General features: G+C 38.1%; 1 protein-coding gene across 9 annotated transcripts in view; it reads right to left on the bottom strand.

The window, feature by feature from the left end:
• Window positions 1-16,471, bottom strand: part of MYO3B (myosin IIIB) — a 199,356-nt gene that overhangs the window by 46,152 nt on the left and 136,733 nt on the right. For all 9 annotated transcript variants that reach the window (XM_038141810.1, XM_038141806.1, XM_038141805.1 and 6 more), the window contains 2 exons: window positions 15,933-16,013; window positions 7,109-7,229 (listed from right to left, as the gene is read on the bottom strand). In XM_038141810.1, coding sequence (XP_037997738.1) covers window positions 7,109-7,229; window positions 15,933-16,013 — 202 coding nt within the window. The remainder of the gene's footprint in view (window positions 1-7,108; window positions 7,230-15,932; window positions 16,014-16,471) is intronic.

Genomic DNA, 16,471 nt, shown 5'->3' with positions numbered 1-16,471 from the left:
GCTAGAACCTTATGTAATTGTTTAAAGCACAAAGGTAAAAATCAGCAACTTCCCTTCTGTACAGCTTAAGCTAGCAAAAATCAGCCTCCGGAATTTGGAAGCCCCTAAACCCCAACTGTCTGTCAGGATCCCAGTGATGCATTATTTCTGATGAAAACAATCCTAAATTGGGTTGTATTTGCAGCAAGGGAGCCCAGCCTTCCACAGAATTACTGTTGCTACCAGAAGCACACACTGGAGTACTAGTTGTTACTCATGAGCTTCTCATTGCATTTTTCTTCCCTTGTCCTCACAAGATGGGGAATGGCAGAACAGCTTGGTGGCCACCTGGCAGCCAGCCAAGGTCAACCCACCACAACATCAAACTAGCAGGGAATACTTCTGAAAACGTGGCATCAGCTGCAGATCTGGGCTCATGGGCCTGGTTTCAGTCAGGCAACGCAACAATTTGCTGCTGACTGTTCAGCTACTGAGCTATAATACGCCTCAGTCTTCACATACAGGCTGTCTATAAATCACTCCATTAGCAAGAAACATTGGAAAAAGTAAGAAACATTGATTCTTAAGGTCTGTCTACACATCTGTACAGTGTATAGACTCACTATCCTTAGCCTTGAAAGCAGCTGAACCATAGCAACATAAATCTAGCAATGGAGATTAATTTATGCTGGAGAAAAAATACCTAGTTTTGGAATTACTCTGGCTATCACCAGTATAAGTAATGGCACTTTTATTTTCATTATTTAAATGCTTTTGAAAATGTTAGAAACACTACTAAGTATTCTACTAGAAATAATACACTTCATTTTGCAAAACCAATAATTTATGGAACAGAACAAATTCAGTCCTTCCAGTGTGGGTAGATGAAAAATTCCAAAGGAGTGGGAAGGAGGGAAAAACTAGATGACACTGAAAAATTGTGCCTGAATTCCCATTCACACCTTTAAAAATCCTAAGTAACTCAACTTAGGAACAGTAAAGTAATCAGAGGCTCATATGACATCAGAATCAGGCCCATGGATTCTACTGCCTGCCACAAGGATTGCACACTTTGTATTTCCATCACAAGCAATAATCTCAATGTTTGCTATGATTAAAAATAGGAAAGTGAAACTATTAAAGGAAACCAGAATGCCTTTATACCAGCTTTTCTTGTGGAAAGAAGTGAAAATTCATATTCAAAAGATGCCTTATACAAGAAATTGCAATGTGATCGTGACAGAAACTGAAATCAGCCAAGGAGAAAGTATGGGAAAGGTGTAAGGGAATAAATTACCAAGACCCAATGACATTCTTCTGAAGATCCTGAAAAAAAAATGTTTAAAATGTAGAGATGTGACTCTTTCAATCAGCTCTCCATGAAGAACAGAAACATATCAACATAGTGATTATTTTTCTTTTTGTTTTAATCAAAAGAATTCTTGGAAGGTTTTGTTGTTGACTGACCGAGTGCACCTCACTTTAGTGAGATGAAGGCTGCAGATCAAGTCAAAGAAACCACAACAAAGACAGAAGAGCTTCTATATGAAATAGGAGAATTTACAGGAAACCCGTTTCTAAATGAATTTGTGCTCATGTGACTGAAATAATGTTTAATCTCTCAGTGATACACAGGATACTATAATTATGTGCTAAGCCGCCAGTGCCCATGCAGGTAAATCCACATTTTGTGCTATTTCAATGGGCCTCCAGCTGTAGCACACCATTGAGAAATGAACCTCACTCGTTTTTCAGGCACAGCAACAATGCCATTGCAAGTAAAGCAGACACGTGGAGAATTCCTCTAGATCCATTTCTATAGCTCCCATACTGATGCAGCAACAGCTGGTGGCACTACGATGCTATAAAAAGCTGGCTTGCAATGCCAAATCCACTGGCTCAGAAATGGTACAGTTCAAGAAGTCACTGTGTGTTTACAAATCATAAAAAAAAAAATTTGACAAATCATCTAAGTCATGTCCATTTTCAGAGAAAAATCAGCTACACCTATTTTTTTCCTATACATTTGCTTAACCTGATTTTAAAAACCTGCAGTGATGGAGCTGTCAAAACTCTCCAAGGTAACCTACACCTAAACCCCTACAAGGTTTAACTAAACTTACCATTAGTAAGCTTTTCTTGATATCTAACCTAACATTCTTGAGCTGCAATGCAAGCCCATTATTTCTCTCTTGATTCTCAACAGAGAACAGTTTGTTCTCACATCAGCCTTTCATGACTGGAGAAATGATACCATTATAACCCTTAGTTTTTCATCTTTCTTAGACATCTTCCTTTACCATGGTTTATAGAGATATGTGATCATTTTTGCTGCCAAAGGACTTGCCAATTTTCTTCAAGAGCAGTCTCTAATGTACTACCTTAACCAGGTATTGACAGTGATGACAAAACGTTATGATGCACACGTGAGTTGGTGTATCCTCACTGCTAGCAAAACCTCCCAATGTAAACTTTGGAGCACTATTGACTTTCATATTGTGGTTCATTACATTTCATGTAACTGTTTTTAATTTAAATCCTACCCTCTCAAGCCCTTGTACCACTGCTCACTTAGTACTGATACAAATTTAGTAATCAGATTCTGCTTCATCAGTCAAGTCATTAGAGAGCAGAAATAGACCCATTTCTAGAACTTGACTTTCACATGCATACTTCCTGTAGAAAAGAAAAATGCTGATAATGATTCTTTGTCTATAATTTTTAAATATCTAAGGTGGTGTGCTGTAGGAATGTGCCCCCTATGGACAGAGTGACAGAACCTTCCTCTGTCCCCCAAAAAGGAAAGAGCCCAGAACTTTCTCTCAGTGATCAGGTAGAAAAGTCACTGATAGGACCTTGGGGACTTCACCTCAAGTTTGGGGACAGCTAATTGGCCATAAGCCAAAGGGTCGTGCCTGGGCCATTTAGTAGAAAAGGACAGAACAAAGAAGCCAAATCGCTTTTGTGAGGTGTTTTACCAGGAGCACAAGCCTGTGGCACCTGGATCGCTTTGAGTTTGTTATTTTGCCTTTATTAAACCTTTTTTGTTCCTGACGCTGTCACATCAGCCTCCTGCTCCTTTTATGCCTCCTAATGAAAGCTGAGCTATTCTGGGGTGTAGTGTTGGGGTGTTGAGAGCTCATCAGATCAGCTCGAAACCCCCCGGGCAAAACGCTACAGTGTGCCTGTGTAGCTTTGTACAGACTCTATTATACAATCCTGATTCTGTAAGGCTCATGTGAATGTCATTACTAAAAATAATGGTTTTGAGAACCTAAGCTAACCAAAGCCTGGACACGATATGAAATAGGTAAAAAGATACAAAAAAAACCCCAAAACCCACAATGAACTCAGTTCAAGAGTGTGAACTGGTGATGATGTCTGGTATCTTCTACTCTTAACACACAGAGCTCCAAAGGAAACCAAGGAGCAAGGAGATACTGACACACAGTTACAGTTGCAGACCCAACTGATGCATAACAAAGTCCCTATGTGGAAACAATGCCTTCTTCTATACAACACAGTATGATGGCACTGATTGTGTACACGTAACTAACTTATATTGTGATGTTTAGCAGTCATTGCGCTATAGTACAGTGAGCTAGAGGAAAAAGATTAACAATACAGTAAGTGTTTTCCAGTGGAAGTATCAAATCAGTCTTAACACAATTTTCATTTGGGAAGAAAATGGAAAAGATGATGATGGTGGAACACACAGGTTACAGATACTTTGATGGGGTTCTAAAGGGATTTAAAGATATTTAAGAATGACAGCTCTGTCTGAACAAGAAGATGAACAAGGTAGCATAGATTAAGGTCCTTAGTCACTGAACTGTAGATTATCCTGCTAAGCAAGAACATTTATGAAAAATATATTCACTAGAGATATATCAATCTAACAAGTTTAAATCACATGATGTTTTAGAAAATTACTTCTCACTTCTCCATACATTATTCATAAATTAGCTCAAAAGGTCCCTAATACTAACTTGAAATTTTAGCTATGCCATTTCAAAATGCAGCATCTTTGATTTTTGCATTGATCAACTGCAAAATGGAGGCAGACATTAAGTAAGGTTGGTGTCTGTTCTGCCCTTGTGAAAGAGGAGACCCCATCACACTCCTTCCTTTTCCGCTGCCTATTCAGCTCTATACAGAATGGTAAATCTGCTATTCAGCTCTTGTAAAAATGGCTCAGAAAGGTTTTCACTTTCCTCATCTGAACCATGTTTTACTCATGTCTTGATCATGTTTGACCTTAAAATAACTGCCCGTTTCAAAGTTTGATTGTGATTCAGTTCCTTGATGCCACACAGGCATGCAGCTTCCTCTCAGTGGCTGATGATGTCAAGAAAAGGCTTGGCAAGTGTTTTCATACATGCCTGATTTTTGGGGAATAATTAAAACTTAGTGTCAGCTTCCCAGGTGCACAATTATTCCCAGGATCCCGTTTCAGCAGGAGTCACAGACACTTCCGCAGCTTTGTGGAACTGAATGGAAAAACATTTTTTCAATGAGACAAAGCCACTTCCCTGCTAACATTTACATGACTCCAATCAGAGATATTTGCCAACTCTCAATGCATCCTTAGTTACCTGTGACAGCTTTGCATTTAACCTGATAATCAAGTCAAGCATATAAATGCATGAAACATTTTAACATTTAATACTTAATGAACAAATGTGTGCATTTAATTAGAAAGCCATGTAATTTATTAGCTTCAGTTTGCCTATGTCCTGCATTCACTGACTGAAGAGCATGAACTAGGTGTAGAGATTCAATTTCTTCTCTGCAATTAATTTTTTTTAAGTACTCATTTTTTCTGAACACTTTGAAATTCATGACTTAGTAAAACTGAGTGCTTTACATATAACACTATAACTCAGCTTTTACACAGATCTTTAAAAGAGCAGCAGGTTGCCATACATTTAACTGCAAAGTTATACTCCTCTGCATACAATAAAACTGTGTGCCATTTTGCTTTCTGATCCCAAGTACCTTTAAGCTCGTTTCTCATTTTCCAGAACTACCAGTTAGGGGGGAAAAAAAAGACAAAGAAATAAAAATAAAAGAAATTAGTAGAAACAAAAGAAAATGAAGAGAAAATAGTACTTTATTTCCTTTACTTTTTTTCCACAGTACATGAAGCCACACTGAAGTTGCTTTCCCTAGGGTCAGATTACCACCTACTGTGTTAAGCATCTGCACCTTTCTGTTTCCTACAAGTTTCCTGTATGACTGAACAGCCAAGTGCTTAAAACAACAGCCCCGTAACAGCTACATGAAAAAGTGATGCTTGATTTATGGCAACTAAGTTACTGGATTTAGTCCTAGGGTTCTGAACATTACCTATGAAATGCTCACATTTTCAAGCCTTGCTGAAGACGCTGGAACTTGAGGCCATTGCTGAGAAGTGTATGGATTAGGCAAATAATGTGCAGTTTTTGTTCGGGTTAAATTAAGAACTGCCAGCAGTAATGGCAGTTTCCCAACTCCAGGCAAAAGATGAACTTATTTATCTATCTGACTGTAAACTGCAACCAGGACTGGGTGCAAGACCTGCACTGGCTCTGTATTTTACATGGACATCTTCAGGTCAGATATCTAAATGCATTTAGACACTGATTTCAATGTAAGTTTGGTGGCTAAATGTCTTTAAAGGCTGTATATATGTGCTACACAGAGCCCAAATTCACTTCAACAGTAAACAAATAATAAAATCTCAGTGAGCCTCAAAAGATATACAATCAAGCCAAGTTGTACCAAATCCAAATACATTTGTTTGGTGAGTAACAAAGAATTCCAGACAGATTTTAATGCAAAAAATGGAACAGAACCATTTCTATACACAAACTAAATGAATAAAAAAGTTTAAAGAGGCTCTGTGCCTCCAAACAACTCCAGATAAAAAGTCTGTTTACACTGTAAATAATTATAATTCTGGATGCCAAAGAAAACTGATAGCAGACATCTTATTACCTCTTGCTTTCAACCATCAGTGCAGACTGGAGAACAAATGAACACGTGATCATCAATAGTCCTAAAGAGATCACAAGGTCCACACCCCTTAAAGACTTAAAGAAACAGAAGGCACTGTATACGCATGAAGGGAATCATAAATTAGGAATCTCATTCCCCAGTGAGCAGTCAAGCAACCCCAAAACAGAGCTGTGATGGTAAAATGCAGTTCTTCACCCTGCAAATCATTACCAAACCCATTTATTTATTTATTTATTTAGTCCGTGTCCTGGGGTCTGAATCTTTTTCTTGCTGAAATAGAATACTTGATTCAAGGGAAAGATGTTGGAGCAGTAAAAACCTCCAAGAATGCAGGTGGTTGCACCTGAACAATGTTCTATAATAATGCTCTAGGGCATGTAGCAGAGTAAGCATCATGGAAGTTAACAAAATTCAACGCTATGAGCATACCTGGAAAAGAAATAACTGTTAACTTCTCCAGAATGGCTTCAGCAGAGAGATCTTGTAACTCTCAGTCACTGAAACTAATGAAAGGGATTAGAATTGCAAGTGCAGCCACCCGTCCTAGAACAATGCTGGTGAGTCAAACGTAACAGATCCCTTTTGCCTCTCACACCTAAGGAGGTGTCACAGGAAGATTTGTCTGGAGTGAATCCATTGCTTAAAGTGGTAAAATACCTCTTCTCTTCAAGAAAGGGAGCACCACCATGGTTTACAGCATTCCTAGGCTTTCTGTCAGTGACAGAAAGTGTCCATCTGCTCTTGACAGCTCTTTTCCCTGTCTTATTGCTGGTCTGCATGGAGCTTTTTAGGCACAGAGGGTAACTTTCTTCTCTTGCATGCACTGCAGTGAATGCTGAAATGCTGAGCACTTGCAATCTGTCTGCAATCTGCAGTATTCTGGGTACTTACAAGAAGTGCACAAAACCAGGAGAGCAATCCAGAGCAAACAGCACATCTCCACTAACTGGGAGATCACTGAGATAACTAAGATGGAGGGAGAACTTGCTAACCTACAGGTGGCCATCCTCAGAATATGGCAGATTTATAAGTGCAGGCTGAATCAGGATGACAAATCTACTCCTTTCAGATCTTATTGTGTGGGAAATAATTTTTTGTTAAAGAATAGATTGCAAAGGGTTCAACTTACCAGTCTTCTTCACAACCAAAATCAGAAGTAGAGCAGCTGCTTGTAAGCTGAGGATCTGCTACACACCCAGTGCTGGTTTTCAATCTTGTGTAGTTTTTACGAACAATATATCCCCTAAAAGCTAAAAACATAGTTTTGAATCAGAAAGATTCTGCAGAAACTGAAACTGCCTCTGCAGCGCAGACCTGAATGTCCCCAGCTTTTACTGGATTAGTGTACAAGAACACTTAGCACCCCATAGGAGTGACTCTCCAATGTTTGCAATGTTACCAACACCTGGAAATTCCATGGGGCCTTACACTCTCACTGTTGACTGCTTGGCACAGTCCAGGCAAGGAAAACAGGCCTCAAAAAGAAAATGTGCCTAATTTAAACATGAATCCAACTCAGAATGTATTAAAATAAAATCACTCCCAAAACAACTTCTTTAATAAAAACTTCCCTTTGAGTTAGTCATAATTTTACGGAATCAAGCTTTACTTTCTTTTATTGTGAGACAATGGGGTGTAGAGCCAGGCACAGACATATTCAGTTAGTCTTTTCCTAATTTTTAAATTAACAGTAACCATGATGAAACATTTAAAATACCTCTCATAAAAAATGGGGGAAAATTTATAGACATTAGAATTCATACTATTCTTAAAAAAAACCAAACCCAAAACATAAAAAAAATCATAGTGGAATGATATGGTAAATAAAATGACAATAACATTTTGAGGATATCTACATCCTTTATTTCCATAGACTGTCTCTGGGTTTGGGTACCCGAATACCATAATTATTTCTATAGTTTTATCTTGCATTCTTTATACCTGTGAGCAGTAAAAAAGCTCTAGCACAAACCAAAGATAGTGATGCATATTGCACTTAGGCCAAAGGACTAAAAAGGCTGCAATATACACTTAAATTCACAAAATTTAAGATTTGATTATGGGTTTATTGCAAGCATTATTGTAAGTAGAAATACCTAAGGCGAGAAAGGACTGAATAAGAAAAAGTAACTACAGTATCAGTGCCATTGTTTCAGGGTACAACAAGCAGTTGCTGAACAAGGCTGAGGGTTCTGAGAGAAAGGAGCTGTGTCCAGCTTAGTCCAGCAGGATTGCAGTTTTAACAGTGAGACAGTATGTAAAAGAATAGTAGAACAAAGCTGAGGAGATACAATTTTTTAAAAAAAATGTTTCCTGTCCAGGAAAAGCTTTTATGCACACTAAATGCAAGCAAACCAGAGTATTTCTGAAGATTAAATACCCAAAGGAGAAGAGCAACCCTCTCACCGGGGTCCAGGGTTACATACTAAAGGCACAAATAGGCACACAAATAAGGTCTAGGGCAACCTCATGTAGGATGGCAGGATCAGGATCAACACTGTAGATTACTGAAGGAAATCAGGAGGTAGGACAAATACTGAATAAATTGAGGAATGGAGAAATTGATCAGAAGATTAACAAGATTTCTCTGTATCTCACCTTCTGACTTTTATGAAAGCACTGAAGTTTCTGGGATAAGAAACAACAAAAATTGCCTTTTAATGAGAGGTTATGAAAATAAACAACCATTCACTTTACAAAAGGCATGACAGAAGTTCGGCCTGCTGAGGTGTTGAACCAAATACAGAGCTCAGGTATCCTGAGGCTTGAGGAACTTGCCACCCTTGATACTCAGACTAGGAAAGTCTCCTGTCTGACAGAGATGAGGCAAGCTCTCACTCGTCCCATGTGATCAGGCTTCCAATCCTGACCTATCCTCTACTGACCAGACAAGGATCGTATTCTGCTATCAGCAGCAGAGACAGCTGGCCAGCTAGTCACTGCTCTGCAGCTGAAACATGCTGAGTGTCAATCAGCCGATGAACTACCATAAAGAAGCACTGAAACAAATGAACTGATAAGATAAACTTCAGTTTTATCCTTAGTAGTTTCTCAGCTTTTAGTACTTCGTTGCATGTGTGTCTACAAAATCAACCCTGACACTTGCTGCAATTTTATATTTAAATATTGTTTTTCTTTTTATCAGAGATTCTTACTAATGTCAGTATAACCATTTTGGTTTTTGCCCCATCCACTACGTAAAAATCTGCTATATCTGACTTAATAAACATAGTTTTTGCCCTATCTTCTGTTTTCATAGGTATTTTCAGAATCAACTCATCTTCCCACAAGATGGTTTCTAACTTTCTTCCAAATTACTTTGAATCTGGAAGGTAAAGAGCTGTATTTTTCCTACTTTTGACTCCTGGAACAACTGAAGCACAGGGTAAACAAACTTCTTTAAGACTCTCAAAAGCTTCATCAAGCACTAGGAGGACTGCATCTTTTCAACATTTATTAACAAGCTCTATAATGCTTCAAAAGAAATACATATGCAGAGAATTCTACTGGGGGAGTCTAAGAGGCTGGGAAGCTGCTCCATCACAGCAATTTGCATTACTGACTGGTGCTGGTTTTGACACTAAGCACTTGGCTCAAAGAGTGTGAAATTAGCAGACTCATGTTGCTACTGCTCCATGAACAATCACTGCATCATTGAAGAAGAATGATTACCAGCTGTCACCTCATTTTCACCTTATTCAGTCTATATTTCAAACTTTCCAGCAACAGTAGCTTTAACCCTGATCTTTACATAGCCAAAGATGACAGGATCTGACAAGAAACATAGGAACTGAACTTAATTTTAACACTTCTATTAGTAACTTGGTGTTAAATGCTTTATGTGCCACAAATTAGGGCATGAATTTTTACTTCTTGTACTGATCATTTCTCACACAGAGAGAGTTTTCTGTCAGTTTCAGCACCTAACAAACCAAGAATCTATTCACCTCAGAGATTCTGAAATGTGGCATCTTGCAGTTACAAACTTTTAAGGTCTAAATACCAAGGCAATATACACTACACACAATATTGCACAATTCCAGATAGGAAAAGTCCAGGCATTTGCTTTCTGAGTCCCACAGGAAATATAGAATTACAGAGCAAATTGTGAAGCATAGTGTAAAAAGATCAAAGCTGAACAATCACAGGTCTGTGAGAGAACTATAAAGAAAGGAGATGAAGTAGTTTTAAAACAGTAGAAGGATTAATTCTCAGTCATTAAAATCATGTGAAACAGACTTTTTCTACACATACACATTTTTATTCTCTAACATCACCTAAAATAGCATATAACAGCAACTCGGAAGTGAAAGCTCATGCTTGCTATAGAGAAGGTAGTTGATTTCCTAGGAACAGCACATCACTTTCCTAATTTGTCTAGTTAAAAGAGCATTGAGCAACTTAACTAACAGCATCTGAGAGAAATTAGAGCCCATGAATCTGATTATTCATGCCATGCCAAATTAATTCTAATGAGCAGTAGAAGGCATAGAGCCACATCCTTTGTTGGGTGTCACGAATACTTCCCCTCTTTCACCTCTCTAGATGGATATTGGGTGATGCATGTTTAATAGCAGAAAAAAATTCCTAAGTTCTCCAGCAGAAGTATTATGAGAAGGAAGTTATGAATTCTCATGTACAAGAGGTAACTATCAGTAACAAACAGTGACTATTAGCAAGACTCACTAAGGCTGTCATCAGGTCTGGTGTCACTGATGCACATCAACACTTGGATGTGGAATTCACAGAATCACAGAATGTGCTGAGTTGGAAGGGACCAATAAGGATCATCAAGTTCAACTCCTGGCTCAGCACAGGACCATCCTCAAGAGTCATACCATGTGCCTTAGAGCATTGTCCAAAAGCTTCTTGAACTGTGTCAGGCTTGGTGCTGTAACCACCATGTATCACAGTCTCTGATCTTGAGACTTGGTCAAATAAAAAAGTGAAGCAATATCAACAAGGAAGAGATTTTATTGTACATTGTCCCTTCCTGATTTTAGCATGAAATCCAGTAAGAATAGTCTCAATTTTTTCTCCTTAAAATCAGAAGAAAAATCAGACATTTGGACATTGACAGAGCTTAGCTCAGAGAGGGGGATGGAATATACACCCCCATAGTTCAAAACTACAAGGCTTTCTCAGTTTTCTAAAATGCTCCCTGCATATGAGCATTAGGCCTTTAATGGTTACTGGAGACATACTAAACATGAATTATTACTGGATTCCGTAAGCTAGTACAGCACACAACGAGATGGGAGAGTAGAGCTAACCATAGCTGTGCAGCCTGTACAAACTAGTCTGGTTTACCCTGACTGGGAAATTAAGATAATATGATAAATCAGTTCAGCTGCCATTAGGAGAAACATGTCTTCAATGTTTTTTATACTGACAATGCAGTTAAAAGAAGGAAAACTACTGATTAAAAAAATAGTAAAATGGATCTGCTATTTAGGAGTAATTTTCAAGAAAATTTTAAAGAAAACTGTTTTAGATACATTTATCAAGTGCTTAGAAGTTTTTGGAACATTTTACTTGAGTAATTCTTAGACCTATACAACGGTATTAGCTGAGTGCATGTACACACACACACACACATACAGAGTAATACAAATAGATTAATAAATACAGGAATAAATATGCAAAAATACTTCCTTGTCTTCTACTGAAACTAACATTACATTTTTGCTGCTGAAAGTCCCAAAGGCAATGCTTTTATTAAAATCTTACATTTATTATAAATGTAAACCAGTAAATCACAGCTATTCTCTGTCCCTCTTTTTTATTAAAAGGGAATGAATTTTGCCAGAAGTACATGTTAGAGAAATGTAAGCAACACTGCATCAGCAGAAGTTACAGAAAGAAAGCAATTTACAAGGGGATGTTTCCTTCTGAACATCCATCACTTCTTATTTAAGGAAAAGAGCCCAAATCTAGAGTTCTTGATAAAGATTTTTCTAATACAGTATGACATATGGTGAGTGTGCGAGCACGTGTTGGAGGAGGAGATGGTGGCTCAGTGGATTAGTCATTTGCCTTTCACCTCTGGAAGCATAGTTAAACTCAGTCTTGACCAGAGCTGCACAGTATATTCCAGATGGCTAAAGTGGACCTAATTAAAATGAATTCAGTGATGTCACCTCAGATCTAAATGAATTGCATGCACCACTCATTTGGCATTTTGGCAATGTCAGTTCACAAATAAAATAACTGGATTAAAATCCTCTTTTAAGTCTTTTGGGACAAGTCACAGTGCATGGAAATACATGCTATCATAACTAGAAAACATACTTTCATAATTGTATTATCTGTTGCTTTAAATTCTAGTTAATTCTAAATTCTAATTATTCTAAAATAAACATTTAATGAGACTTGCATGTGAGGTAAATCAATGAAGGAACATTTCAGTCAGATGATTCAGTGGATATACACTGATTTAAACCACGTGAATCTGGAAAATAGTTTTTAAAAAATCTTTGACAATACATTTTTCCCTCTCATGTAGAATTGAATTGAATTTCCCTCTCATGTGAATTGCAACACTGTAAATTACAATCACAAAGAAATACTCAGAAGTGCAAAGTATTGTCAACTCAAATGCTTAACACAAAATCATTCTACACCATTTGTTTCCAAGTTAGAAAGTAGCATTTTCTAACCTTCACAGTTTGAGAAAGTGTGACTGGAAGCACAAGGAAAGACCTTGTTTATGCTGTGTACCATTTCAGCCATGAGTCTAAGAACATCTGCATATTCTGATAACCTAGTATGTAAATATGCTGAAGTAGAGTGGCTTTTTCTTCCCCATTTAATTTAAATCCACTAATATTTTGTTTCCTAGTGAGGGTTTTCCCCCCTATCTGAAACAATGACTTTTTTTCTTGTAATATAATACACTCAGGAATTTTATCCTCATGTATATTGTGAGAGTTGTTTTTTTTCTAAGTTTGTTTTTTCTTCCAACATTTCTTCAATGGATAGCGAACTGCTGGGCCCACAGAGATCTCCAGACCACCAGCTCATGTATTTGAAAGGCATCTGTTTATTTTTAAAATGCAAATGCAGCCTACCTCAAAGACTGACTCGCAAGAAATGAACAATCTGAACAAGTCAAGAGGTTTCCAATCAGGAGCTGTGTTCCTCCTTTTTATCAGGCTATGATCACTTGCTGTCAAAACCACTTAAACAATATCCTGGAACCTGAATGAAGTCCCCCCACAATTAAAATGAGCAGGATAATCCTGCAAGAATTATTCAGGCAAATCATTTTTCACACAGTTTAAAGTAATGATAAGGTCATTTACAAAAGAAATCAGCGCCTTTGAAATGCTGACTTGTAGACAGAGGACTGCCTGGAGGAGGGCCATAGATAACAGTGAAGACTGGCCTCCTAACACTACCCTCGCAGTCTTTGGAACTGATTCTGATGAGGAGAAGGCCCAATAAGGTTAATACCCCTACTTTGATCTCTGTCAAAGCGTACCAGCAAGAATTAATTTACATTTCAGATGAAAAAGGTTGACAGCATGAAAAGGCATCTTGTTTCTGGTATGTGAATGTGCTGTAATAGATCGGGAATTCTGAAAGGAAGTTCTGAGGAAGCTAAAGGGATAAGCTGAGCGGCTGCTTTTATTGGGAAAGAGATGAAAGGAAAACAAATTTCAATATGCGCTGTTCTGTAGAAACATGTAAGCCAAATGCTTCCTAAATTCCAAGGCCTGCTTGAGCGGGGCAGGGGGGAGGGAAAGGAGAGGGAAGTACATATAGTTTAATTATATGGTTTTGCTAATGTGGATGACGAATGCAAACAATTTATCCCACTGCCTGAAATGGCTCTTTAAAAAAAATACAAAGATGACTGTACTCTATTTTACTGGAAAGCTGCCTTGAACAACCCCCACACTGTAAGATGTGCAGAGAAGGAAGAGATTTAGAGTACCTTTTGTCTCCATGTCACTAGGCGCTTGGACTGTGTAATGTTATGTAAACAACACAAAAACTGTCAGTGTATTGTAAAACCTGGAAAATGGCCATGATTAGCAAGCATAAGCTTTGATTTGAAACACAGATAATTAGCATATTGAGAAGAGAAAACCTGCACAAGAAATATTTTCAAATAAGAAATACTAAATAGAGGTTTCCAAAGGCAGACAGAAAAGTGTTGAGGATTACTATCATTATTGTTATTATTGTTATTGCTATTATTATTCCCATTCTACTAGAGTACCAAAGACAGGAGGAGCAGCCAGCCTAATTAATACAAAGGTTCACTGTGTCACTCTTAACCCTGTAGTCCCTAATGTTTATTCACCCAGGCTGATCACTGAAACAGTCAAGTGCCAGGTTACAAAGGAAAATACTGTGTGTGCTGGAGGGAAGAGTACTAACAACACTCCTCTAGCATTAGGTCCAGAGGGCTCAACAGTGTCCCAATTCACTCCCACTGCCTCTGCACTGCCATGTTTAACACAGTATTTAAAAGATGGCAGGAAGCAACAGAGCTCTGAATGTCTCCCATGTGTGTTAACAGCAGAATACATCAGTATCAGATACATCAGTATCTTTCTCTCTGTCTGGATAAAACTCTAAGGCAGAAAGTCTCCTGCAGTCTCCAAGTGATAATGCTACACACAAGCTTCCTATTGCACCTGAGGTAACTCTCATCTTAAGGAGCCGGTAATAGACAGTCATGGGTTAACAGTTTCACTTTCCTTTCTTCAACAAAAGGCCGTTGTAATCAAAGTTCAGGTATGTATATGCTTGTAAAGGTAGCAAATACTCCAGAAAATAGTGGCGGGGGGAGGGGGGGGGTACTTTAAGATCTTCTCTCTATGCTATCACGAGAACAACTGAAAATGACAACACGAAGGAGAGGAAGAATGAGAGAGAGTACCTATGCAATCCTTCGGTTCTTGTTGCTAACACAAGAAAAAATTTCTTCCATTCAATAGAATACACTGCATTTAACCCTAGAGCTTCATGATTTCACTTAACAGTACATATGCAAAGCTAAAAATTATTATTTGATCCTAATGATATTCTGTTCCTTTTGGAACTAGAATGTCATTGTTTTCTCCTGAAAGTCACAGCAACACTTAATTTCAGACTAGCAAACTAGACAACACAAAAATGAATGAATTTACTGGGAATGGCTTGAGAACAAGAAAAAAATATTACAACAAATATTTTTCATATAAATTTCCGACTGTAAGATACAGAACAAGAAGTGACAAAGCTTAAGGAATTGTAGCACAGGAAACTGGTAGAAGTGATATCTTGGTTTATGTGTAAACACATTAGCTACAATGTTTTTTTATCAGTCACAATCTTCGAAGCTGGAGTTGGACAGAGAAGGTGTACTGCACTGCATCATATGGAGGCTGCTTTATATTGGCAGCATCTGAAAACACCATTGAGTTCACAGCATTCACAGCGCTGGTTCTTAGATTTCTGTGCCATATGGTACTCTGCTCTCTACTAGAGACCTACACAGCCCTATGGGCCTGTTCCTCCAATAATCTCTTTAAAGTTTATTCAAATTCATATTGATATGGCTGCATAGGAGTCTGGCAGATTGTCAAAAGATTGGTCAAAGCTGGCAAACCCAGCAAGCAGTCATAACAAAAACCTGGAAACCTGCCAAGATCAGTGCTCCAAACAAAGACAGAGAAATGCATGTCTAGTGTCTTCCATGCACACTTCTAGCCAAGAATTAACTTAACAGCTTTTAATTCCTATAGTTTGCTTTCAGAGAAGTACTTATAAAAGGTGTAAAGTTTGTGATACCTGTCATTGACATCATTTGACACTGAAGCAAAAATGATCAGAAGTAATGTTTTTGATAGCTTTTGTTTGGACTTAACTTTTTTTTTTTTTTTTGCTATAAACACTGACACATGAAAAATCACCCACAGAAAAATAGGTGTTGGCAATTGAAATACTGTTTTAATTACCTGCCTGAATATGTATAGCAGCATCAGTTCTTCTGTTCCTTATTTCCTTGTACTTCCTGCGAGCTTCATATCCTCTCCAGGCTAAAAATACAAAGCCATGTGCTGGAAATTACATTTATTTAAGGAATTGCTACAGAGTCTACAGGGTCAGAGATGTGCTGAAACTTTCATTTCTCCTGCCATAACTACTTCAGCCCCCACCCCCAATAGCTCTTCCCCACCCACCCACATGTTGAACTCCGGGTTCATGACTGCAGTATTCACATCCTCACAACTTCAAACACCGCTTCACTCATTCAAATTTTAATTGCCACCATGTGCTCACTGATATCCTAACTCAAAAAAAAAAAAAAGGGTGTGTCATCATTCTTGCTCACACAGTTCCCTAAATCACTACATGGAAACCTCCTAAATTACTGATAATCAGCCTCTCAGGCCTATCTTTTGATGTATGTCTGCAATTCTGGTACACGGGCAGGGACATGTGCTACTGCATTTCAACTATACGCTGCATGTTATTATAGACGTACCTACCAATA

This window comes from Motacilla alba, chromosome 7 (assembly GCF_015832195.1).
Source record: "Motacilla alba alba isolate MOTALB_02 chromosome 7, Motacilla_alba_V1.0_pri, whole genome shotgun sequence".
Taxonomy (NCBI): Eukaryota; Metazoa; Chordata; class Aves; order Passeriformes; family Motacillidae; genus Motacilla; species Motacilla alba.
This window is presented reverse-complemented; position numbering and strand designations above follow the sequence as displayed.